Here is a 24,147-nt window from a genome sequence, read left to right on the forward strand (position 1 = left end):
TCACAGTGCCTCATTTCAGGGGCGGGTGGGAGGGGAAGAGGGAGAGGGGTACAACCTTTCCCTGGGAGGCTGAACCCTGGCTAACCCCCCTTGCCTCCCAAGCCTTGTTCTGCAGGAGATTTCCTTGGCTCACCAAAATCCTCACCAGTGTCCTGCCTCCTTCGGTGGGCCTGGATTGGTGTTGCAGGCATCTGTTTGCGGGGGATGTAGAACTACCCTAGTTCCCTTTGAAATCCCCCAGCCCAGGAGCCATATATGTTTCTGGTCATGTTAATGTTGCCCATTTCAAGCCTACTATCTTCCACCTCCCTCTCCAGCCATTCCCTGGTGCCTCAGGCTGGTTCCAACCGGGCATCCCCCTGAAGATGCCCTTCTAACTGGCCCCCTGTGAAAGCCATTGGGTACCTGGATTTCAAGCCTCAAGAGAAGGGGCGAGTACATGGTAGGGGTGTGTGAAATCTGCAAAGGCTTTGAAGAAGATGGGAGTGAAACTTAGCTAAGAGTCATATAAAAGGAGTCATATAAAAAATGGAAACTAGGACATTACAAAGGATGAATATAGGCAAACAACACAGGAATGCAGGGGCAAGATTAGAAAGGCAAAGGCACAAAATGAGCTCAAACTAGCTACGGGAATAAAAGGAAACAAGAAGACTTTTTATCAATACATTAGAAGCAAGAGGAAGACCAAAGACAGGGTAGGCCCACTGCTTAGTGAAGAGGGAGAAACAGTAACAGGAAACTTGGAAATGGCAGAGATGCTTAATGACTTCTTTGTTTCGGTCTTCACCGAGAAGTCTGAAGCAATGCCTAACATAGTGAATGCTAATGGGAAGGGGGTAGGTTTAGCGGATAAAATAAAAAAAGAACAAGTTAAACATCACTTAGAAAAGTTAGATGCCTACAAGTCACCCAGGCCTGATGAAATGCATCCTAGAATACTCAAGGAGCTAATAGAGGAGGTATCTGAGCCTCTAGCTATTATCTTTGGAAAGTCATGGGAGACGGGAGAGATTCCAGAAGACTGGAAAAGGGCAAATATAGTGCCCATCTATAAAAAGGGAAATAAAAACAACCCAGGTAACTACAGACCAGTTAGTTTAACTTCTGTGCCAGGGAAGATAATGGAGCAAGTAATTAAGGAAATCATCTGCCAACACTTGGAAGGTGGTAAGGTGATAGGGAATAGCCAGCATGGATTTGTGAAGAACAAATCATGTCAAACCAATCTGATAGCTTTCTTTGATAGGATAACGAGCCTTGTGGATAAGGGTGAAGCGGTGGATGTGGTATACCTAGACTTTAGTAAGGCATTTGATACGGTCTCGCATGATATTCTTATCGATAAACTAGGCAAATACAAATTAGATGGGGCTACTATAAGGTGGGTGCATAACTGGCTGGATAATCGTACTCAGAGAGTTGTTATTAATGGTTCCCAATCCTGCTGAAAAGGCGTAACGAGTGGGGTACCACAGGGGTCTGTTTTGGGACCGACTCTGTTCAATATCTTCATCAACGACTTAGATATTGGCATAGAAAGTACGCTTATTAAGTTTGCGGATGATACCAAACTGGGAGGGATTGCAACTACTTTGGAGGACAGGGTCATAATTCAAAATGATCTGGACAAATTGGAGAAATGGTCTGAGTTAAACAGGATGAAGTTTAACAAAGACAAATGCAAAGTGCTCCACTTAGGAAGGAAAAATCAATTTCACACATACAGAATGGGAAAAGACTGTCTAGGAAGGAGTACGGCAGAAAGGGATCTAGGGGTTATAGTGGACCACAAGCTAAATATGAGTCAACAGTGTGATGCTGTTGCAAAAAAAGCAAACATGATTCTGGGATGCATTAACAGGTGTGTTGTGAGCAAGACACGAGAAGTCATTCTTCCGCTCTACTCTGCTCTGGTTAGGCCTCAGCTGGAGTATTGTGTCCAGTTCTGGGTGCCGCATTTTAAAAAAGATGTGGAGAAACTGGAAAGGGTCCAAAGAAGAGCAACAAGAATGATTAAAGGTCTTGAGAACATGACCTATGAAGGAAGGCTGAAATAATTGGGTTTGTTTAGTTTGGAAAAGAGAAGACTGAGAGGGGACATGATAGCAGTTTTCAGGTATATAAAAGGGTGTCATAAGGAGGAGGGAGAGAACTTGTTCACCTTAGCCTCTAAGGATAGAACCAGAAACAATGGGTTTAAACTGCAGCAAGGGAGGTCTAGATTGGACATTAGGAAAAAGTTCCTAACTGTCAGGGTGGTTAAACACTGGAACAAATTGCCTAGGGAGGTTGTGGAATCTCCGTCTCTGGAGATATTTAAGAGTAGGTTAGATAAATGTCTATTAGGGATGGTCTAGGCAGTATTTGGTCCTGCCATGCGGGCAGGGGACTGGACTCGATGACCTCTCGAGGTCCTTTCCAGTCCTATAATCTATGAATCTATGAATAAGAGGGACCAACTGGCATCAAGATTCTTTTGGTGTGGATGGATGATTATGTGGTCAGATTTTCCCCTTTTGTGCTATCTTTGGAAAATTCCTCTCCCAGTGTAAGAATTACCTGTGGCTTTCAAACTGGCCGCATGAAAAGCTTGGGGCGGGCGGGGGGAGTGCCTTCTCCAGATGTTAAAAGAAAAGCTACTGTTCTCTGAGAGTGCCCCAATAAAGCCAGGCCCCTTCAATTCTCGGCTCTGCAATGTCATCTTTCAGTTTCCATTCAGCCTGTCAGGCCACCACATGACCAGCTCTGTGTTACTTCCTTCAGCGGGGGTGCAGCATGGTGAGACCGCTGTGTCAAGCTAATGCTTGCTTCTATCCATACAATAGCAGTAGATTTTAAATTCTTGGCACCCTGTGAGGCAGAATGTCCTGTTCCCATTTTACAGATGGGGCCACTGAGGCACAGGGGAGCAATGTGGCCTAATGGATAAAGTGCTGGACTGGGAGGCAGGATATCTGCTTTCTAGGCCAGGTTTTGCCACTAGCCTGCTGGGTGAGCTAGGTTAAGTCACTGTCTCCCCATTTTTCCATCTGTAAAATGGGGATAATGAGAATGACCTGAATAAAGTGCTTTGAGATCTATGGATGAAAAGTGCTTGAGATGATCTAGGGATTGGTATTATAAGCAGATTCAGAAGCCGAAGCTAGACAAATTCAGGCTAGAACCAAGGCTTTTAAAAAAAAAGATTGGCTGTGATTAACCATTGGTGTCTTTTGGAACATGGTGGCTTTTCCATCTCATGGAGTGTTTGAATCGAGACACGAGCTCTTTAAAAGCTATGGGTAGGCTTTGATTTAGAAATCCCTGGGTGAGGTTCTTTGACCTGTGCTGTGCAGGAAGTCAGGCTAGATCTTCTGGCCTGAAAAATCCAGGAATCAAACAGTGTGGGTGTCAGTTAGTCCATGAATTCAGTGTATGCAGGGGGGCTATGGCTGCCCATCACCATAGTAGCTGGGCACCTTCCATGTAAAAATGAATAGTGAAGCCCATACTGGCTTTTCCTGGAATCTCTGCTGCTCCTTTTCCCCTCAATGCCATTGAAGGTGGGGGTGATTACAATAACAATTTTACCCCAGATTCCTGCTATGCCCCATCACAGGAATGGGGCTGTGGGGGGTTCCCTTGCCCCTGGTGTCCCTGTCATTTACAGCTCTGCAATGGGAGCCTGGGGTTTAAATCCAGATGGGACCATGGGAGCATCTTCTAGTCTGACCCAGGCCTGAGCCTCACCCAGCTTGCCCTGTGCTGAGCCCCATGACTTGTGTCTGACTAACGCGTCTCGTAATTGGCTCCGAGGTGGGGCGGGGCAGCCGGCTGCCCTGCTCCCTCCCACAGCGTGGAGCAGGGCCCAGGCACCGGATCAGCTGGTCCCAGCGCCGTGCTGGGAGGAACCAGTTTGACCCACGCCCTGTGCTGTTGACAAGCTTGAGCCCCGCCGCATTGGCCCCCCTCGGCCTCATGACGCACCCGTGGAGCGGAGCGCTGGGCCCGGGACCCGCTGCCGCGCGCCCCGGAGGAGAGGTTTGTTGGGGGCTTCGCTGAAAATGTGCCTGTGACCCGTCCCTTCACCCCCCCCCCCCCCGGGCCCCGTCCCGCCCCGGTATGAGTCCCTGCTGCCCTGGGGCCTACCTTCCCCCGGCTCCCAGCGCCTCCTCATCCCTTGCATCTCCCCCCCCCCCCCGCCCCCAGCATCTCCCCCCCAACACACACACACACTCCTGGGCTCCCAGTACTCTTCCATCCCTTGGATGTGCTTCCTCCCCCCCCCCCCCCCCCAGCATCTCCCCCCCAACACACACACACACACACTCCTGGGCTCCCAGTACTCTTCCATCCCTTGGATGTGCTTCCCCCCCCCCCCCCCCCAGCATCTCCCCCCCAACACACACACACACTCCTGGGCTCCCAGTGCTCTTCCATCCCTTGGATCTGCCGCCCCCCGCCCCCAGCATCTCCCCCCCAACACACACACACACTCCTGGGCTCCCAGTACTCTTCCATCCCTTGGATGTGCTTCCCCCCCTCCCCCCCCAGCATCTTCCCCCCCAACACACACACACTCCTGGGCTCCCAGTGCTCTTCCATCCTTTGGATGTGCTTCCCCCCCCTCCCAGCATTCCCCCCCACACACACTCCTGGGCTCCTAGTGCTTGTCCTGTCCCTTGGATGTGCTCCCCCCAGGCTCTCAGAGACACCCCCGCCCTTGCCTCTGGGACTTGCCCCCACCCCCGACCAGCACTCTCCTTGGCTCTTCGCACTCCCCTCAATAGCAGGGATTCACTCCCCCTGGGCTCCCAGTGCCCTGCACCCCCTGCCCTGGGATCCAATCCCCACTGGGGTCCCAGAGCCCCACCCCCCAGCACCTGCCCCCTGGGCTCCCAGCATCCTCCCTCCCCCGCCCCAGCACCTGCTCCTCCCAGGCCCCTGACCCATTAGTGAACTCGCTGCCTGGGGAAAGATCATTTCCATCCCCTGCAACAGGTGCTCAAGTTGGGAGTTCTCCATCCTTGCTGGGAACGGGCTGGGGCTGCTGGCTGCAGCCTGGAAATAGGTGCCTCATCAGGTGGTAGTGCCAGAGCTGAGCTGGTGGCTGGGCTGGCGGTTGGTTATTAGGGCCACTGTTCTCTCCTCTTTCACACCAGGCAAGGGAAAGCGTCTGGGGCTCATGGAGCCGATAGAAAGACGGATTCTCCCCAGCCCTCCGCGCACACTGGGGCAAAGCGAGCGTGAAGCACTGCCTGGAGTGTGTGTGACACAGGCACCCTTGGGTAAGTAGCAGTGGGAGGTGCAAAGGGGGTGGGTGTAGCCTGATTCCCCACTCCCTCACCTGTGCAATCCGAAGGTTCAGTGCTGCTGGACGTGTGTGTCACATTTGTGTGACTGGTGATGTGAGGCACAAAGCAGGAGAGGGGGGGAACCAGCCAAGAGTCTCCCCACAGGCTCAAAGAGCTGCACAATGAGGGCTCAGATGGCTCCCATTGCCTACTCTGGCAGTGTAAATGGGGGCAGGACCGACGAGGGGGGGGGAATCCGGTACAAATTACCGGGGCCCGGCAGTCCGGAAGGGGGCCCTGGGCCCAGCTTCCCTCCCCGCCCCCCCGTCGGCCCTGTTTAGCTGATCCGCCCTTGCTGGGGGACCTGAAAATTCTTTTTCACCCGGTCCTGAACCTGTTCTCGGCGGCCCTGAATGGGGGAAGCGGAAATGATCCCCCAAGAAACACCCCCCTGGCTAGCATGTGACTGCTGTCTGGACTCTTGACCAGCCCCTGTCCCCCCTGTTGTAGGGGGTGGATTGAGGGTGTGGCTATTCTCCAGGCTCTAGGAAGCCAGGTGTAAATTACAGCAGGCTCAAGGCTGCTCTACCTTATACTAGGAAATGGAGTGGGGGGTAAGAATATGGGAAGTGTAGAGGGGACTTAAAGCCTCATCAGTGTCCTCCCCATTCCTGCCCCACAGCTGAGAACCAGACCATGTATGTACAGTGGAGACCATGGGAGAGACTCTCCTCATCCAAGATGAGGCTCTATCCCAGCGTGTCAGGGATCAGCTGCCTCAACCAGATAAAGGAGGGAGGGTACAGTTCCCCCCATGTTAATTCATCCCAGCTCCCATTACCAGGGGGTGATCCGCTTGGATGACTGGAGATCTGGCCGGACTGTCCTAACCCTGCTGCTAGGGGCTTCCCTCAATCTGCCCTGCAGGTGTCTTCCCCTACAGCAGTGAGATCCGGCATAAGCCGCAGCCTGCGTGGACCATTCAGTCCTGTGACCTGCCACCAAGGTAACCCCATTGTGATGCGCTCGCCTGTCATGGCTAGGAAGCAGGCTGAGCCCCCACCCAGCTCCCTATACCCATGGGTCGCAGCCCAGCCTCAGCACCCTGTCTCTGTCTCTGTAGATGCATCTGCAGTGAGCTGTGGCTCTGCGCAGTCTGCCTTCGAGACCCTAAGGCCTGCAGACGACGAGATGAAAAGAAGCCCGAAAACAGAGGCCTGCGGCTCCTTGAAAACATTCCCTGCCATTGTGAGCATTGTAGGCGCAAACGGGGCCTAGGCAAGAATGTGCTGCACCCGCCATGCTCTCACTGTGTGTCTGTGCAGTGCCCGGCACCCCGGGTCCAGCTCTGTGCCTGGGGCTCCTGGATGCTACCACAGTAGGAATAAGCAGTACTACTAATCATTCATAATTACTTGGGCCCTAGCTATCTATTGAGCTTTGGGTTTTATCCTGCTGCCCAGCACTGTAGCATCTGGGTGCCTGCCCGGTAAAATCAATGGGCCTTTCTGTACTTCCCCCTGTGGCTTCTCCTCGCCTTCCCGCACCTCGGGTCAGGGTCTGTTGTGCTGTACAGAACCCTGATCTCTGCTGAGGTCTGCACACCGCCTGGCACACAATGGGGGGCCTTGATCTCAGTGGCGGGTCTGTGCAGTGCCCGGCTCCTGATCTCACTCAGGACTGAGATTAGGATTAGGCTCTGCACAGGCTCCCAACTGAGAGACTGCCTCTGCCCCCAGGAGTTCACAATCAAAACAGACAAAGGAGGGGAAACAAAGTCAGAGACCTATTCATGGCAGAGCTGGGGCTAGGAACCAAGTGTCTTGAGTCTTAGCCAGTTCACTCCCCACTAGACCACCCAGCCTCCCCTGGAAAGCGACCAGCGACTCCCTGAGTCTGGATGGCAGCCAAACCCAGAACAGGAAAGATGCGCAGTGGAAAGGTCTCGAGAAAGGTTAAATCATCTGCTGACTTGGCCAACCCCCACCCTGCAGTTCAAGCTGGGTCTGGAATGGCCTTGCCACGTGTCATGCAGCCTGGGGCCCGCTGGCTCTCATTTTGCTGCACTTGTGCATTTTTCTCGGCTTTCTGGCATTTCTCCAACCTCAGCACTTTAGCCCATTGTGTCTCTCTCCCACTGCTAGGAGGCCCTGGTTGGGGAGCCGGGCTCCAGCGGCTGGAAACGGCGGCCGCTCCAGCCTGGAAGCTTTGATCCAACATGGTGGAAAAGGAGATAAGGCACAATATTCCCCCCCCAACAAGGCTGATGTAATAATAATATAAGACCACCTAGCTCTCACACAGTGCATTTCATCCATAGCTCTCAAAGTGCTTTATAAAGGAGGTCAATATCATCAGCCCCATTATATAGATGAGGAAACTGAGGCATGGAGCAGGGAAGTGACTTGCCCAAGGTCACCCCGCAGGCCAGCAGCCAAACTGGGAATAGAAGTTAGGTCGCCTGATTCCAATCCGCTGCTCTGAAGAGAACCTAGAGTGGTGGATGGGAATTGGGTGGTATCCCTTTACAGCGTAAAGAAGCCTTCTTATGGGGTTCTCTGTGGTCTAACTTCTCCCTGCCCCAGTGTGCCCACATGGTGGCGTTGCTTTTTGCACTGACTGGCACGTTTTCAGATTCTGCCTGAATTTTGTCACCATTTCAACAGTCTGGCTTCACACCCACCATCCTTTGCATTGTGCGACTGTGAACCCCTGTGTGAATCATGCAGGACGTCACTCCATATTGTGCACCTGTGCCGGGCCTGACCCTAACATCCCTCCCCTTTTTTCTCCCCTGCAGGCGGAGCTGGAACTGGGGGACTTGATTGAGATCTTCCGCTTCGGATACCAGCACTGGGTCATCTATGTGGGAGACGGCTACGTTGTTCACCTGGCCCCCCCCAGTAAGGCAGCAGACGGGCCTGATTTCACCATTGCCCAGCCCCCTTATGCCACTGTTCACACCAGTGCAAAGTGCTACCACTGTGCTCGATGGAGCAGGACGACTTGAGAAAGGAATAGAATTGGGGGGAAGGGGGCTTAATGGTTAGAGCAGGGGGGCTGGGAGTCAGGATACCTGTGCTTTATCCCCAGTTCTGGGAGGAGAGTGGGGCCTAGTGGTTAGAGCAGGGTGGGTGGGAATTGGCATTTCTGGGTTCCATTCCCAGGTACTCTTCACAGTGTCTCTCTCTCATCCCAAGGTGAGATACCTGGGGCAGGCTTTGCCAGCCTGATGTCCACACTGACCAACAAGGCCTTGGTGAAGAAGGAGCGTCTCCTGGATGTGGTGGGGAGGCACCGCTATCGGGTCAACAACAAGCATGACAGGAAGTTCCCCCCGCTGCCTCCGGGGAAGATCGTGCGGGCCGCCGAGCAGCTGGTGGGCCAGGAGATGCTTTACAAAGTCACCAGTGAGAACTGCGAGCACTTCGTCACTGAGCTGAGATATGGCGTGGCCAGGAGTGACCAGGTGCTGGGGCTGGCTCCCTGTCATCCTGACAGGACTCCTGGGTTCTCCCCCCACCTCTGGGAGGGGAGAGGGGTCTAGTGGCTAGAGCAGGAAGACCCGTGAGTCAGGCCTTTTGGATTCTCTGCTCATCATCCTGAACATCCCTGGGCCACTCACTTCCCCCCCTCTCTGCCTGTTTCCACATTTGTAATGACCCTGACTTGGGGGATTAAGAGGCAAAGGATGCGGGGCATTTGGGATCGAGGGGCCCAGGGCTGAGATCAGGATCCCACACTGTGTAGAGCAGACACTGGTCCCTCCTTGCTCTGCACTGGGGCAATTTAGCATCCAGTATAACTTGGTGTAATTGGTCCAGACAGCTCTGCAGACCCCTACTGCTCTGCAATCATCATCCCTCACTCTTCCAGGCACTTCCCATTTGCAGAGCTCAATGTGCTTTACAAAGCAGGTCCGTATCATCATCCCCATTTTACAGATGGGGAAAGTGAGGCATAGAACAGGGGGAAGTGACTCACCCAACAGAGCTGGGAATAGAACCCTGGGGTCCTGACTCCCAGTCCTGTGCTCTAGCCACTAGGCCCCACTGCCTCCCATTGCCATCCTTCCTTGGCCTGTCTGCCCCACTTCCTGATTCACTTCCTCTCTTGTCTTACAGGTGCGGGACGTCCTGGTGGGGGTGAGCGTCGCTGGGCTGGGACTGGCTGCTCTGGGCCTCCTTGGGGTTGCAGTCCAAAGGAGAAGACGCAAGAACCAGTAACGGACTTCAGTGGATCGGAGGGGTTTGAGGTTTTTTTGGTGTTTTTTTGATCCAAGCAGAAGAGACTTTGCAGCCGTTTTGGGGGTGTGGTGGGAACTTCGTATGTGTTGCTCTGTCCCCTCTTTTGGGTGAACACCTTCCCCACCCCCCCTGCCGGCACCAGCACAAGAATAAAACCAGGAGATTGGTACAAAGTCACCTTGGTCGTGGCCTGTGTGGTGATGGGGGGATGTGGTGGGTTCAACCAAGGGGGGAGCTGGCCTATGCTGGGGTCTTTCTGGGCGGGGCGCTATGTGTGGAGCTGGATGGGTTTGCTGAGGAGTTCAGGGGGCTCTAAGGGTGGGGGGAGCTGTCCATTTGGGTCACAGGGGGAGCTGCTGGGACAGAATGTCTTGGAGATCTTGGTTGCTTCTTAGTGAGCCTACGTGATGTTCCGAGCCCCGGGGTGGAGGGAGGGAATCCTGGGTCCAGGGGTAGGGGCCGAGCTGGTGGGAGGAAGGATGTGAGGGAATCCCATGTCCAGGTGCAGGGGACTCCAGGTCCGAGTATAGGAGGCGAGTCATGAGGGGTAAGGGGGCGGGGGATCTGACCTTTGGACTGTCTGACCCTAAATAACATAGGTGCTTTTGAGAATTTGATCCTAAGTGAATTACGAGCCTAAGTCCTGTTCAAAGTCAATGGGACTTAAGTGCTTTTGAAAAAGTCACCCCTTGTCATCCCAGGTTAGCCCTCCTGGTGTCCCCACAGCCATGAGATGCCCCAGGGCAGCTGGAGTCCTGGAATTAACACTGGCTGCAGCCTCAATGGATCAGACTGCACCTGCTCTCTAGAAGCCCCTATAAGGATTCTGGCCCCATTGCGCTGGGTGCTGCCCAGCCCCTACATGAGATCGGGGCCCCATTATTCCAGTGTCACAGCGAGGGCCAGCTCCAGGCATCAGCCTGGCAAGCAGGTGCTTGGGGCGGCCGCTCCGGAGAGGGGCGGCACGTCCAGGTATTCAGCGGCAATTCGGCGGACGGTCCCTCACTCCCGCTCGGAGCGAAGGACCTCCCGCCGAATTGCCGCCGCATATCGCGATCATGGCTTTTTTTGGCTGCTTGGGGCGGCCAAAACCCTGGAGCCGGCCCTGGTCACAGCTCTAGGTGAGCGCCCCCTCTTAGCCACTCACCAGATTGCTGTGGATCCTCTGGAGTCTGAACAGAGTCAACATTGCCCCTGTACACACTCGTCTGGGGCAGAACCTCTAATATCTCCTGCTGAGGGCTGCAGCTCCTGGAATCAGCTGACTCCTCAGACTCCCCCATAGCGTAAACACACCATGTCCCAGCACCCCCAGAAGGCATGAGCATTGTGGGTTACAGTTCCACTCGTGCAGGGTATGTGGTGAGTGTAACATAACACACAGAGACGCTGTGCCTAGGACTCTACAGCACTATGTGCCTCACTTAGCTATATGAGAAATATACAGGAAACAACAAACACCCTAACTGAAATACCCCCTCACTAGCTCACCCTTCCCTTGGGGCACCTGCTGAGGTCAGGTAGGCGGAGTTCCCACTTCCTCCACCTCAGCAGCCTCCTGCCACAGCTTCTCTGTGCTTGAGTTGGCAAAAAGGGCCAACGCCCACTGCTAGCTCTTCTTCTTTATAACCTCCCAGTCCCTCCAGCAGGTGACACCCTTGTCAGCCTGTCCAGGTCATTCCAACCACAGCCGGGTGATGTTGTTGCCAGGCAACCTCGCCCTGATAAACCAGTTCAGCTGAGTCAGAGCTAGCCTGATGTTTAGAGCGGTTCTGTTTCAAAGGTTGCGCACTTAGTCAGTGGTGCTCCCTTATCAGCCGTGGGGGTTTCAGCCCAATGGGAGGTCACAGGACAACAGAGACGGTAAAAAACCCTGACACAGACACAGGCAGAGAATGTCCCCGTCAAACAGTCGTAAGCCATATATACAGATTCCCCAAATCATCACAGCCGGCCCCTACCCTGAAGCGTTTACAATCTAAATAGACAAAGAGAACACGGCTCGCCTGGCACAATATGGCCCTGATCCCAGTCAGGGCCTGTGCAGCATTCAGCACGGGGAGGGCCCTTACTGTGGTCAGGACCTCTGGTTGTTACACTGAAGAGAAGCATTTCCATGGTTTATATTATGGTAAGTGACTTTCTCACTAGCCTCAGCGTCTGGATTCTGTATTTCTGATGTAACTAATTTTCCCTAATAACACCTGGATGGTAGGTATGCAATTTGTGTTGGATGTCGGTACCTTGGGTACATAACCGTGGGGCAGTGAGTAGGAGTGTGGTGGTGGTTTTATCTCTGAATACGGCCTTGGAGAGACCCACCCTGGAAAGCTGAGTTCAGTTCTGGGTGCGTATTTTAAAAAGGACATTGAAAAATTGGAGCGAGTGCAGAAAAGAGCCAGAGAAATTATTTGAGGACTGGAGAAAATACCTAGCAGTGAGAGCCCTCGGCAGCGCAATCTGTTCACCGTCTCTAAAGGCGGATCAAGTGATTACTTGATCATGGGGTGTGTGTTTCATTGTGGGGTGCAATTCAGACCAGTGAGAGGCTGTGTCACTGCCTGTAATATAACCCTGGGGGCCCCAGAAAGTTTCTGCTCCTTGTGGCTGCATGCGTAGGACACACACACACAACCTGCAGCCAGCACGCTCTGTTCTGTAAGCCGTGCAGCTCACATTCAACCACTTTGACTCAACAGCCTGCCAGCAGTTATCACAGACATGTGCTTGTCTTACCAGCTTTGGTTGATGTTAGCAGGTGACCCCCAACAAACACCCCAGTCACAAACAAGGCATTTTAAGTTGTTCGTTCTCCTTTATTGGGGTAGGTAGCAGAGCAGTACCATGAGAGGAGTAGAACAGGAAGAAGGCAGAATTGAGACTTTTCAAAATTTTGGCCCACGCAAGAGGAATGGGGGCATCATTTGAGCTCCCCACCTCAGGTGCCAAAATGTTGTGGACCGGCCCTTCAGGAGCTCAAGAGCCGGGCAGGACAGTCCCATGGGCTGCAGTTTTCCCACCTCTGGGCTAACTCATGTGTAAGCTACAAACTGCCTTGTCATCGCTACCGTGTGACACTAACATGAATTAGGGACAAACTTTTTTTGTAACTAGCAAAGTCACAATCTGGTTCCTTTATTTGGCTCTATGCTGCTGATTAGGCACCGCCCCATTGACATCAGTTCTCCACCTCCCAAGGAAACCAAAAGTGAAATCACAGGGCAGAGAGGAGACGAGAGGCTAGAAGAAACTCACTTGGCCGTCCGTACACTATGGAGGTGCCCCCGCTGTTTGTGAGTAGCCCCGTGCAGAAAGCCATGGCCAAATCGCTGCCAAAGCTCTGGGTTCCCCTGGGCAGCGGTTCTCAACCTTTCCAGACAACTGTTCTCCTTTCCGGAGTCTGATTTCAGCTCCCGGTGGCAGGGCTTGGGCTTCAGCTCCGCCACCCCCGGGTGAACCTGTAACTTAGCTACATGGGGCTCCCTGCGGAGTGGGCAGTATAAACAAGTCATTGTATGACATTTTAGATTGCACTGACTTCGCCTGTAAAACTAGGCAATTATCCAGCTGCGTTGTCATCCCCCCCCAGAAGAGCTCTGGGGTACACGTACCCCCTTGGGATGTCAGTGGGGAGCCTGACACGCACTAGCTCTGCTTGAGAAGCTGTGCTAAAGTTAGCCGGGTGGACCTTGTGGCCTGGGCGGTGGCTCAGGCTGGCCACCCAAGCAAAGGCCCAGGATGTCAGGTGGGCTTGGAGGCAGGTGGCTAGCCTGAGACACTGCTCATGCTGCAATGGCCACGTTGCTATTTCTAGCACTCTCGCTGGAGCGCAGTTAGCATGTGTCAGTTACCCCCAGGCCAGGAGGAACGCTGCCAGCTGCGGTGCAGACATCCTCTTAACATGAGCTTGGCTCAATGCCTGGGCTGGTTGCTCTGGGTGCAGTTTCCTATAGGAGCTGCAGGGAGTTGGTCGCTGGGTGCCTCCTGCTGGACAGTGTCTCAGAGTCCCTGGGGAGCTAGCGCTGATGCCAGGGGTCTCCTGAGGGCGGAGAGAGGAGCCCATGCCCCTGGCTAGGGGGAAGCTGGACGGTGTCAGATGGACAGCTCTCCCCAGCTCCCATGTCCTCCTCTGCCTGACCTGGGTTCCTGTAGTGGGGTGGGGGCCAGTGGAGGGTGGTTGGTGGGGCACGGGGGAGCTGGTGGGAGAGATTAGCAGGGAAGAGAGGGGTGGGTTTAACAGAGAGGTGAGAGGCACCAGCGGGGTGGAGGGAAAGGGAAAGATGGGGGTGTTAGCAGGGGAGCTGGAGGATTAGCAGTGGGAGCTAGGAGTTATCGGTAGCAAGGGGAACTGGTGGGGGTTAATGGGGGTAGGGGAAACTGGCAGGGGGGGATTAGCGGGGGTGGGGGAGCATGGGGGGGTTAGCAGACAGCAGGGGACAAGGGGAGCCAGTGGGGGATTTACTGGGGGCAGGGGAGTCAGCCACAGGGTTTTGTGGGGCATCTGGGAGGTTAGAGGGTTCAGGGGCAGCCAGTCTGGGGGTACTATCGTGGCTTCCTTGGAGCATTCAGTTTCACTTGGCTCTCACTCCCGCAGGAGGAGCCAAACCCTGGGGACCTGATAGAGATCTTTCGCATTGGATACCAGCACTGGGCCCTCTATGTAGGAAATGGTTACATCATTCACCTGGCCCCCCCCAGTAAGGAATGGCCCTCAATGAGGGAGGAGGGGTGCTGATCCTGTGGGGCGGGGATTTGTCTGGGCAGGGCAGAGGTGCTGGGCATCTCAGGCTGGGGTATGGGGGCAGGGGGCACCATAACAGACGGGGTATGTGCACTGTGATCCAGCAGGAAATCTGTCCTGGAGTATCATGGGGGGTGCCTCTATTTACTGGGGCTGCCTGAGTTTCTGAGCCCCAGCAAGTCAGGCAGCAGGTTGAGGAACATGGGGAGACTGAGATGGGGATGGGGGAGACTGGGATGGATGTGGTCTCTCAAGCTAGGCATCCCCACACATTGAGATGCCCCTAAAAATCACTAGTTGCTTGTGAAAACATTAGCCTGTGCCTCTGCCTGCCAAAGCCTGAGTGACGCTCAGATGGCACCGTCATGCCCCCCAGCCCCAGGTCTGCCCCGCATGCGTGGGTCACACTCCCAGCCACTGCCTTCAGGGACAAGGCTCTTCAGTCCAGTGACATTAGAGAAGGGAACCCAATGCCAGTCTGGCTCCTGCATTAGCAAGATGGGTGGAACCCAATGCCAGCTCCTAGAACTAAACAGTACTCTGATGGAGCCGTGTGCCAACCCAGTGATGGGGACTGATCCGCCCTGGGTAGGAGTTATGGGAAATCTGAGAGATAGAGAGAGGGTAGGTATGTGGAAGGGTGGATGGAGATGGGTGTGTCTGGGGATGGATGGATAGCTAGAGGGGGTGTATGCATCTATATACATCAATAGACATGTGGCTAGATAGGAACATATAACAATGGATAGACGGGTGTGTGTGTGTGGGGGGGGATGGATGGGTGGATCGAGAGGAATGTATGAAGACTGGATGGATAGAGAGGGTGTACGGATGGGATCGATAGATAGTGATATATGGACAGTTAGATCAGATGGACAATTGGCACCCCCAGGTGAGTATGCAGGAGCTGGCTCCTCCAGCATCATGTCCGTGCTGACCGACCGAGCCGTGGTGAAGAAGGACTGTCTCTGGGACGTTGCTGGTGGTGACCGGTACCGAGTCAACAACAAGTATGATGGGAGGTGCTCGCCGCTGCCTGTCAGCAAGATCCTCATGGAGGCCGAGTCTCTGGTGGGCCAGAAGATGCGGTACAGCGTCACCAGTGAGAACTGCGAGCACTTTGTCACCAAGCTGCGCTATGGCCAGCCCAAGTGCGACCAGGTACGTGCAGGTGCCCCTCTCATGCGCTTGTCACTGCCTTCCTGAAGGGTGGGCTTGGTGTAAGCCAGCCACACCTACTTGGTCAGGGTCTGTGCAGCGCTTGGCACAATGGGTCCTGATCTCACTCAGGGTCTGGGCAGTGCCCAGCACAACAGGGCCTTGATCTCAGCGTATAGTTGCTGCTGTAAGCCATATAATGGAGATGTGCTCCTTGTGCTGTGCAGCAACTGTTAGAGCTCTGGCTTAGTCCCCCTCATGGACAACTGGGAGGTTATAAAGAAGCTGATCTAGTAGCTGGTCCCTCCGTCAGGTGACACCCTCATCAGCCTATCCTGGTGACCCCCCACTCCTGTCAGTCAGGTAATTTGTATTCTCACAAACTACCACCTGACAATTTTCTGGTCTCAACTCCTCTGCTATCACAGGTGTTGGAGATGCATCTTGATTTAAAGAGATATGATTACTTTCCAAAAACTTATCAGTAATAGCATCCTGAAAAACTGGGACCTGGATTGGGGTACCCTCCACCACCCCTTTCTCTGTCCCTGAGAAGTCAGACTGCTCCCCTCCAGGAGGTCAGTTACACAGTTCCCTCTCAAAACCTGAGTCACAGGCTAATTGCCTGGGTGCACAGATGCTGACTTAGCCATTTGGTCCTATGCATCCTCTCCCAGCTGACCAGTGAGGAGACATTCCTGTACTCAGGAGCGCCACCAGCTTTTTTGCTGCCCTAGGCGGTGGAAGGTCCCGCCCCCGAAATACTGACGACGACCAGGGCGATCTTTGGCTGCCGCAGTTGCTGCCCCCAAAATGTTAGTGCCCTAGGCGACCGCCTAGGTTGCGTAATGGGTTGCACCGGCCCTGCCTGTACTCCCACTATTCCTTCCCCAGTTTCTTTCTCTGACAGTGGACAGTACCAAATGCTTCAGAGGGAAGGAACGGAGCTGGGCAATTATCAAGTCCCAGCTTCTGGCGGTTGGAGGTTTAAGGACTCTCATTGCATGCGGTTGCGTCCCTGACCATCTTGGCTAATAGCCATTGGTGGACATATCTTCCATGAACTTATCTAATACTCTAAGACACATTTCTCTGTGCTCCCTAGGAAGGGGTCAGTCCCTTATTCATCTGCAAAATTCTGCCAGCTAACAACTGGGACAGTTTCCTCAATCACTGATGACACCTCTCCTGCCCCTGCTCCTGAGGGCATGTTGCCTTCTACTGGAAAGGAGCTAGTCTCAGCCCCTCCCATACTTGGAAGCACCCTGCTTCCCTGTGTTACTGAGTTAAAGGAACCCTCACCCACCTCAGTATTTCCGATTCCCTCCCCCTTCTCTGGCCTCTCCTCTGGGACACATTTCTCTATGCTCCCTAGAGCGGAGTCTGTCTCTGGTTCAGCTGCAACTTGCTAGCAGCTAACAACCTGGACAAGTCTCTCGATGGCAGGCATTACACCCCCATCCCTTCCTGATGTGGTGTTGCCTTCAGCTGCAATGCAGGAGCTGGTCTCAACCAACCTCCCACCTGGAAGCATGTGGCTTCTCCCTGCTGAAGAAGAATCAAGGAGACTCTCTCCCATTCTCTTAGCAGTTCCTGAGACCTTATCCTTTCCCTCGGGGGTCTCAGCATAAAACTCCCTCCTGCTGCAGGCAAATACTTTAATCTGAGCTACACAGAAAATATCAATACCAAGAAGCAGGTCAACTAGGAAGTGTCCCATTACCCCCACAATCAAAACACTTTCCAAACCTTGCCACACCACACGGATTTTCGCTAGTGGTACGAGGAATCTGCTTTCGCCCACCCCCACAATCTTTGCCATTTGGCCAGTAACATACTGGCCTTTGGGACCACACACTGCTTAACCAGAGAGATCTGGGCCCCTGTATCCCTCTGCTCCGAGTACTCCCTACCATTAATTTGGACAATCTTAACATGCTTCATATCTGGTTCTGCAGAAGCCAATCTCACAAAACCAATATGATAGGTTTCGATTGCCCGGGGGGGGGTTCTGTGTTGAGGACAGCAGAATTAACATGAGCTACTGGTTGCCTGCTTCCTTCTACCACAGGGTATTTATTCCTCAGGTGATCAGTGGAATTACACCTATAGCACCTTTTCGGCACTTCTGTTTTTACAGATTTGGGATGAGGGTTAGAGGAATGGTCTTGGGCAGGTGTGTACTCAGCCTCTCAGCCAATCTCCTTCTTGCTAGGGATAAAATGGGATCCTCCCTTCCCACCAGTTTTAAACCCCTGTTTCTGTGGCCTGCCCTCAATAGACACCTGAGTCTGTTCAAAGGCATCAGCTAAAAAAGCCATCCCATCCGCGGTCCTTGCATTTTTATCCCATAGACACTGCTTTACTTCGGCCTTACATATGCTCAAGAAATGCTCTTGAGCAACAAGATCAAGAATTCCTTCAGACACACAGCGAGAGACAGCCCCTGTCCTGATGAGTTTACAATCCAGCTAGACAAAGGATGGGAAGGGAGGCCCAGAGCAGGGAAGGGATTTGCCCAGGGCCAGGAGTAGAGCCTGGAATAGAACAAAGGGGATCAGAGACTCAGCACAACTCCTGAACCACAGTTACGCTGCCTCCGGTGAACTGTGGAGGCCGGATGCTCTAAAATGGACTTTAACTCAGCACGGTTCTTGTGCCATTTATTGCTGCGTTTAAACCCCCTGGGCTGACCAGGTCTCTTCTGTGCTTTGCAGGTCCGAAATGCCATGGTTGCAGGGGCGGCGGGGATCGTGGGCGTAGGAGCCCTTGTGGCAGTTGCCACATTCATTGGCGCATTGCTCTCTGACAACAAGCAGGAGGATGAATAAAGCAAACGTTGGCCTGGGCCAAAGACCTGAGCAAGATCCACGGGAGCTGATCTCTACTGGAGCTGGCTTAGCTTCCCACCTGCTTTCTCCTTTGGGATCACTGCCCTTGGGAGTTTGTTCCAATGGTTAATCACTTGCACTGTGAAACATTGGTGCCTTATTTCTAATTGGAATGTGTCTGGCTTTAACTTCCAGCCATTAAGTCTTATCCTGCCTTTCTCTACTAGGTTAAAGAACCCTTTAGTACCTGGGATTTTCTCCCCCCATGAAGATACTTATACAAAGTAATCAGAGCAGTAACTAGCTATTTTTGCGCCCGAGGCAAGAATATAAAATTGCGCCCTTCCCCCTCCATATAGTTACTTAGTTTAAAAAAAAAAAAAAGTTAAACATTCTATTATCATTATTATTATTATTTATTTTAATCATAAGATCCGTGTACAAAATCAACTAATACATATAAGGTGTGCATGATAGTGCATCATGAACTGTGGAGGTCGGGGCTCACAGTCCGGCGCAAGGGTTGGGCTTGTAGCCCCGCAGCTCCATACAGGGGTCGGGGCTCACAGCCGCGCGCCTGGGTTGGGTCTCGTAGCCCCGCAGCTCCACACAGGGGTCGGGGCTTGCAGCCAGGGTTCGCAGTCAGGTCTCGCAACTTGCAGCCGCGTGCCAGGGTCGGGGCTCGCTACCCCCCACTGCGACCCCCAGTTTGAGAACCAATGCTTTATAATTACTGTAGGGTGTATTCTATTTATTTTCCATTGACATTGTACATTTGTCATGACGCAATGTGCATATTTTGTGATTATAATTTTTCATAAAAAAAGAATTAAAAAACTTAATTTGTCTTTTTCTGTGCCCCTCAGCTTTGTGCACCTGAGGCAAAGTGCTTCACTTGCCTCACCCTTGTTACGGCACTGAAAGTAATCAAATCACTTCTCAACTGAAGCTAAACTGATTGAACTCTTTAAAGCTCTCACTGGCAGGCATTTTTTCCAGCCCTCAAATCATTTTTGTGGCTCTTCTCTGCCCCCTCTCCAATTTAGCAACATGAATGTTAAAGCAACTAGTGGTTTTGGACATCTGGGACATTCTTGGTGAGTGTGTGTATAAATCTAGCCAGAGAGATTCTGCAGCAGATCTACAAGCTTGCACCAGCATTAACAGATTGCCTGGGTCATGCTGAAGCCCGTGTTGTCAAAGAAATAAAAGCATTGCTCACATGCCTGACACTTGGGTACGACCGCTCTCTGAAGGCGTTAGACACAGGTGTGTTTAACAAACGCTCCGAGAAGCCCCAGATCAGCAATATTGTCTTGTGATATTTGTTGCTTTTCTTCAAGCCCCAGCTCCTGGAGTCATGAGAGTACAAGGGAATCTCATCTTTCAAAAGGTTTCTAGCCCTCCTTTGTTGAGAGAAGTGCTTGAACCATGAACACCATGACACCAGATGGCAAACACAAAGAACCTCAATAGTTGTACTTGTTAAAAAGAATTCACACATCTCCTGATCTTGGGTGGGGGGAGCTGACTCCATGGGATGATTTGGGGCTGGCAATGCTAGAACTCCCATCAGCATAACTACTGCAAACTCCAGTTAGTTCCCTGATTGCTCAGTCAGGGCCATTCCTGCGCATGCTCCTGAGCTCTGTCTTACTGACGGGGAGACCCCAGCAGGGGCACCAATCAAGCAAATTATTTAAGTGCATACTTAACTTTAAGCATCCAAGAAGTACCATTAACTAGCTGGGCATGGATCAGACCCACTGCCCTAGCAAAGGAATGCCCCATAGCCCATTTCCCAACCCACTGAGCCAGCCAGTCCCCGCACCCTAGGACTGGATTGGAGCTGCCACTCCTGAGAAAGGAAAGACCCTGTATCCCATTCCCCAAATGCCTGAGCCAACCATCCACTCAACTTCAGGCTGGATTGGAGCTGGTACCCCCTAGAGAAGAAAGGGTCCAGATCCCATTCTCTACCCCCCTGAGCTAGCCAGTTCCCCACCCTAGGGCCAGATTGGACCCAGCACACACTAGCATTTGACCCACTCACAGCCTGAGCCACTCTGAAACTGGAGCCCGCATGTAAGGTCAGTATCTCACTTTCAGTTTCCTTAGCTGATTCTTCCGAAACCATGTGGCTTGTTAGAATCTGAGCAGCAAATGTCAATTGGCCAAGTCATCAGATACGGAAGGAAAATACATTCCAGGCCCTGGTCCCTGGTGAGGCAGGCAGCCAATCTCCCAGTCTCACGCTGGACTGGAGCTGGTGCACCCTAGAGGGGAAAGGCCCCGTCCTCCACTGCCCCCCGCCCCCAAGCCAGCCAAGCCCCTTGATGAGGCAGGTCAGCAGCTGGTGCCCCTATCACAGATCCAGTGGAGTTCCCCTCCCTGGCTACTCACCAGGCTCTCCGCACTGGACGCTTCCCTGACCCACTGATCATTGCATACAGTTCAAAGCTAATACAATTTAGTAAACAGCAACCAATGTAAAAATCAAGGGAAAAATGGGAAAGGTGAAAGGAAAACCCATCCCTCCCTGTGTGGAGCTGGATGGTGTGACGTTGCACTCCATATGTTTATGGAAGTAGCCTTATGAGTGTAACTATAATGTAACTGGAATATGTTTTATGTATCTGAAGCGAGAAATATGAAGTATTACTCTGAAGTCCTATTGTAACTGTGCAAAGTGTGGGCGATTAATGGTGGTTTAGAATCTTGATGACTCCCATTAACTAGGACAATTGGTTGTAAATGGCTCTGTTTACGTGTAAGCCTTCCTGTGTATGTGTGTGCCAGCCAGTGAGTAATGAAGTTTCACAGGACATGTGAACCTGTCACATGATGCTGAAATCCATCTTAAACCTGGTGCTTTTTCATTTAGAAGGAAGGGTGGGAATCCAGAGACAGACAAAGGATTCCCACCTTGTGCCAAAGCTATAAAAAGGGGTGGAACAGAACAAAGGGGGCTGCCAGTCATGAGAAATCCCCAAGTTACCACCTGAGCTGGAACTAACAAGAACTGTACCAGGGGAAAGGATTGGGCCCAGACTAAGAAGGAGTCTAGTCTGTGAAAGAAGCATATTGGAACATCTCTGAGATTTACCTGTATTCAGTTTCTTAAATGTATTAGGCTTAGACTTGCGTGTTTTGTTTTATTTTGCTTGATAACTTACTTTGTTCTCTCTGTTATTACTTGAGACTACTTGAATCCTACTTTTTAAATTTAATAACATCACTTTTGTTTGTTAACAAACCCAGAGTAAGTGATTAATACCTGGGGGAGCAAACAGCTGTGCATATCAGTGTTATAGAGGGCAGATTATTCATGCGTTTACCCTGTATAAGCTTTATACAGAGTGAAACGGATTTATTTGGTGTCTGGGTGCTGGAGATAGGTGACTTGCTGAGCAGTTTTTGGTTAAAGTCTGCAGCTTTGGGGGTGTGGATCAGACCTGGGTCTGTGTTGCAGCAGACTAGTGTGTCTGGCTCAACAAGGCAGGGTTCTGAAGGCCCAAACTGGCAGTGGAAAGGGGCTCAGAGGTAATTTCAGCACATCAGATGACAGTCCCAAGGGGTTCTCTGTGACCGAACCCATCACAGATGGGTTTGCTGGGGAGTTCAGGGGGCTCTAAGGGTGGGGCTCTCCTGGGTGGAGGGAGCTGATCTTTGTCCATTTGGGTTACAGGGGGAGCTGCTGGGACAGAACTTGGAATCTTGGAAGATTTTGGTTGCTTCTTTGTGAGCCTACGTGATGTGCCGAGCCCCAAGGTGGAGGGAGGGAATCCTGAGTCCAGGGGCAGGGGCTGATCTGGTGGGAGGAAGGATGTGAGGGAATCCCATGTCCAGGTGCAGGGGACCCCAGGTCCGAGTGTAGGAGCCGAGCCGTGAGGGGTAAGGGGGCGGGGGATCTGACCTTTGGACTGTCTGACCCTAAATAACATAGGTGCTTTTGAGAATTTGATCCTAAGTGAATTACGAGCCTAAGTCCTGTTGAAAGTCAATGGGACTTAGGTGCTTTTGAAAAGGTCACCCCTTGTCATCCCAGGTTAGCCCTCCTGGTGTCCCCACAGCCATGAGATGCCCCAGGGCAGCTGGAGTCCTGGAATTAACACTGGCTGCAGCCTCAATGGATCAGACTGCACCTGCTGTCTAGAAGCCCCCCTAAGGATTCTGGCCCCATTGCGCTGGGTGCTGCCCAGCCCCCAAATGAGATCGGGGCCCCATTATTCCAGTGTCACAGCTCTAGTTGAGCGCCTCCTCTTAGCCACTCACCAGATTGCTGTGGATCCCCAAGTGTTTTAATCCTGTGGAGTCTGGACAAAGTCAACATTGCCCCAGTCTTGGGGTCCCTGTACACACTCATCTGAGGCAGACCTTCTAATATCTCCTGCTGAGGGCTGCAGCCACACAGCCCAGCTCCTGGAATCAGCTGATTCCTCAGACTCCCCCATAGCGTAAACACACCATGTCCCAGCACCCCCAGAAGGCATGAGCATTGTGGGTTACAGTTCCACTCGTGCAGGGTATGTGGTGAGTGTAGCATAACACACAGAGACACTGTGCCTAGGACTCTACAGTACTACGTGCCTCACTTAGCTGTATGAGAAATATACAGGAAACAACAAATACCCTAACTGAAATACCCCCTCACTAGCTCACCCTTCCCTTGGGACACTAGCTGAGGTCAGGTAGGTGGAGTTCCCACTTCCTCCACCTCAACAGCCTCCTGTCCCAGCTTCTCTGCGCTTGAGTTGGCAAAAAGGGCCAACGCCCACTGCTAGCTCTTCTTCTTTATAACCTTCCAGTCCCTCTGTCAGGTGACACCCTTGTCAGCCTGTCCAGGTCATTCCAGCCCACAGCCAGGTGACGTTGTTGCCAGGCAACCTCGCCCTGATAAACCAGTTCAGCTGAGTCAGAGCTAGCCTGATGTTTAGAGCGGTTCTGTTTCAAAGGTTGCGCACTTAGTCAGTGGTGCTCCCTTATCAGCCCTTTGCCACCAGCCATGGGGGTTTCAGCCCAATGGGAGGTCACAGGACAACAGAGACAATAAAAAACCCTGACACAGACACAGGCAGAGAATGCCCCCATCAAACAGTCTTAAGCCATATATACAGATTCCCCAAATCATCACAGCCGGCCCCTGCCCTGAAGAGTTTGCAATCTAAATAGACAAAACAGCTCGCCGGGCACAATATGGCCCTGTTCCCAGTCAGGGCCTGTGCAGCATTCAACACGGTGAGGGCCTTTACCATGGTCAGGACCTCTGGTCGTTACCATAATATAAACCATAGACATGCTTCTCTCCAGTGTAAGTGACTTTCTCACTAGCCTCGGCGTCTGGATTCTGTATTTCTGATGTAACTAATTTTCCCTAATAACACCTAGATGATAGGTATGCAATTTGTGTTGGATGTCGGTACCTTGGGTACATAACCGTGGGGCAGTGAGTAGGAGTGTGGTGGTGGTTTTATCTCTGAATACGGCCTTGGAGAGACCCACCCTGGAAAGCTGCGTTCAGTTCTGGGTGCATATTTTAAAAAGGACATTGAAAAATTGGAGCGAGTGCAGAAAAGAGCCAGAGAAATGATTTGGAGAAAATACCTAGCAGTGAGAGCCCTCGGCAGCGCAATCTGTTCACCGTCTCTAAAGGCGGATCAAGTGATTACTTGATCATGGGGTGTGTGTCTCATTGTGGGGTGCAATTCAGACCAGTGAGAGGCTGTGTCACTGCCTGTAATATAACCCTGGGGGCCCCAGAAAGCTTCTGCTCCTTGTGGCTGCATGCGTAGGACACACACACACAGCCTGCAGCCAGCACGCTCTGTTCTGTAAGCCATGCAGCTCACATTCAACCACTTTGACTCAACAGCCTGCCAGCAGTTATCACAGAC

The 24,147-nt window shown here is 52.5% G+C and overlaps 1 protein-coding gene and 1 pseudogene across 4 annotated transcripts; both read left to right on the plus strand.

Annotated features, from left to right (window-relative positions):
- Positions 1 to 3,842: 3,842 nt before the first annotated feature.
- On the plus strand, positions 3,843 to 9,700 carry LOC128841043 (phospholipase A and acyltransferase 3-like). 4 transcript variants are annotated; one of them, XM_054035715.1, is made up of 6 exons: positions 3,843 to 4,023; positions 5,145 to 5,270; positions 6,400 to 6,524; positions 8,077 to 8,179; positions 8,477 to 8,745; positions 9,401 to 9,700. In XM_054035715.1, exons 2-6 carry the CDS (start codon positions 5,168 to 5,170, stop codon positions 9,500 to 9,502), a joined length of 702 nt encoding a protein of 233 aa, XP_053891690.1. In that variant the 5' UTR covers positions 3,843 to 4,023; positions 5,145 to 5,167; the 3' UTR covers positions 9,503 to 9,700. The 4 variants fall into 4 exon arrangements, with proteins under 4 accessions (XP_053891690.1, XP_053891691.1, XP_053891693.1 ...); XM_054035716.1 differs by lacking the exon at positions 3,843 to 4,023 and adding an exon at positions 6,121 to 6,282 and having other exon boundaries at positions 5,181 to 5,270; XM_054035718.1 differs by lacking the exon at positions 3,843 to 4,023 and adding an exon at positions 6,204 to 6,282 and having other exon boundaries at positions 5,182 to 5,270.
- Positions 9,701 to 12,670: 2,970 nt separating this feature from the next.
- Positions 12,671 to 19,101, plus strand: LOC128839952 (phospholipase A and acyltransferase 3-like; annotated as a pseudogene).
- Positions 19,102 to 24,147: the final 5,046 nt, after the last annotated feature.

The sequence above is a fragment of the Malaclemys terrapin genome, chromosome 7 (genome assembly GCF_027887155.1).
Source record: "Malaclemys terrapin pileata isolate rMalTer1 chromosome 7, rMalTer1.hap1, whole genome shotgun sequence".
Classification (NCBI taxonomy): Eukaryota; Metazoa; Chordata; order Testudines; family Emydidae; genus Malaclemys; species Malaclemys terrapin.

What these genes read in the sequence shown, in the direction of transcription:
- LOC128841043 (XM_054035715.1), top strand. Translation starts at nt 5,168, where the DNA reads ATGGAGCCGATAGAAAGACGGATTCTCCCCAGCCCTCCGCGCACACTG. An exon ending in TGAAAACATTCCCTGCCATT is followed by an intron (nt 6,525 to 8,076) that starts GTGAGCATTGTA and finishes TCTCCCCTGCAG; the next exon opens with GCGGAGCTGGAACTGGGGGA. An exon ending in TGTTCACCTGGCCCCCCCCA is followed by an intron (nt 8,180 to 8,476) that starts GTAAGGCAGCAG and finishes TCTCATCCCAAG; the next exon opens with GTGAGATACCTGGGGCAGGC.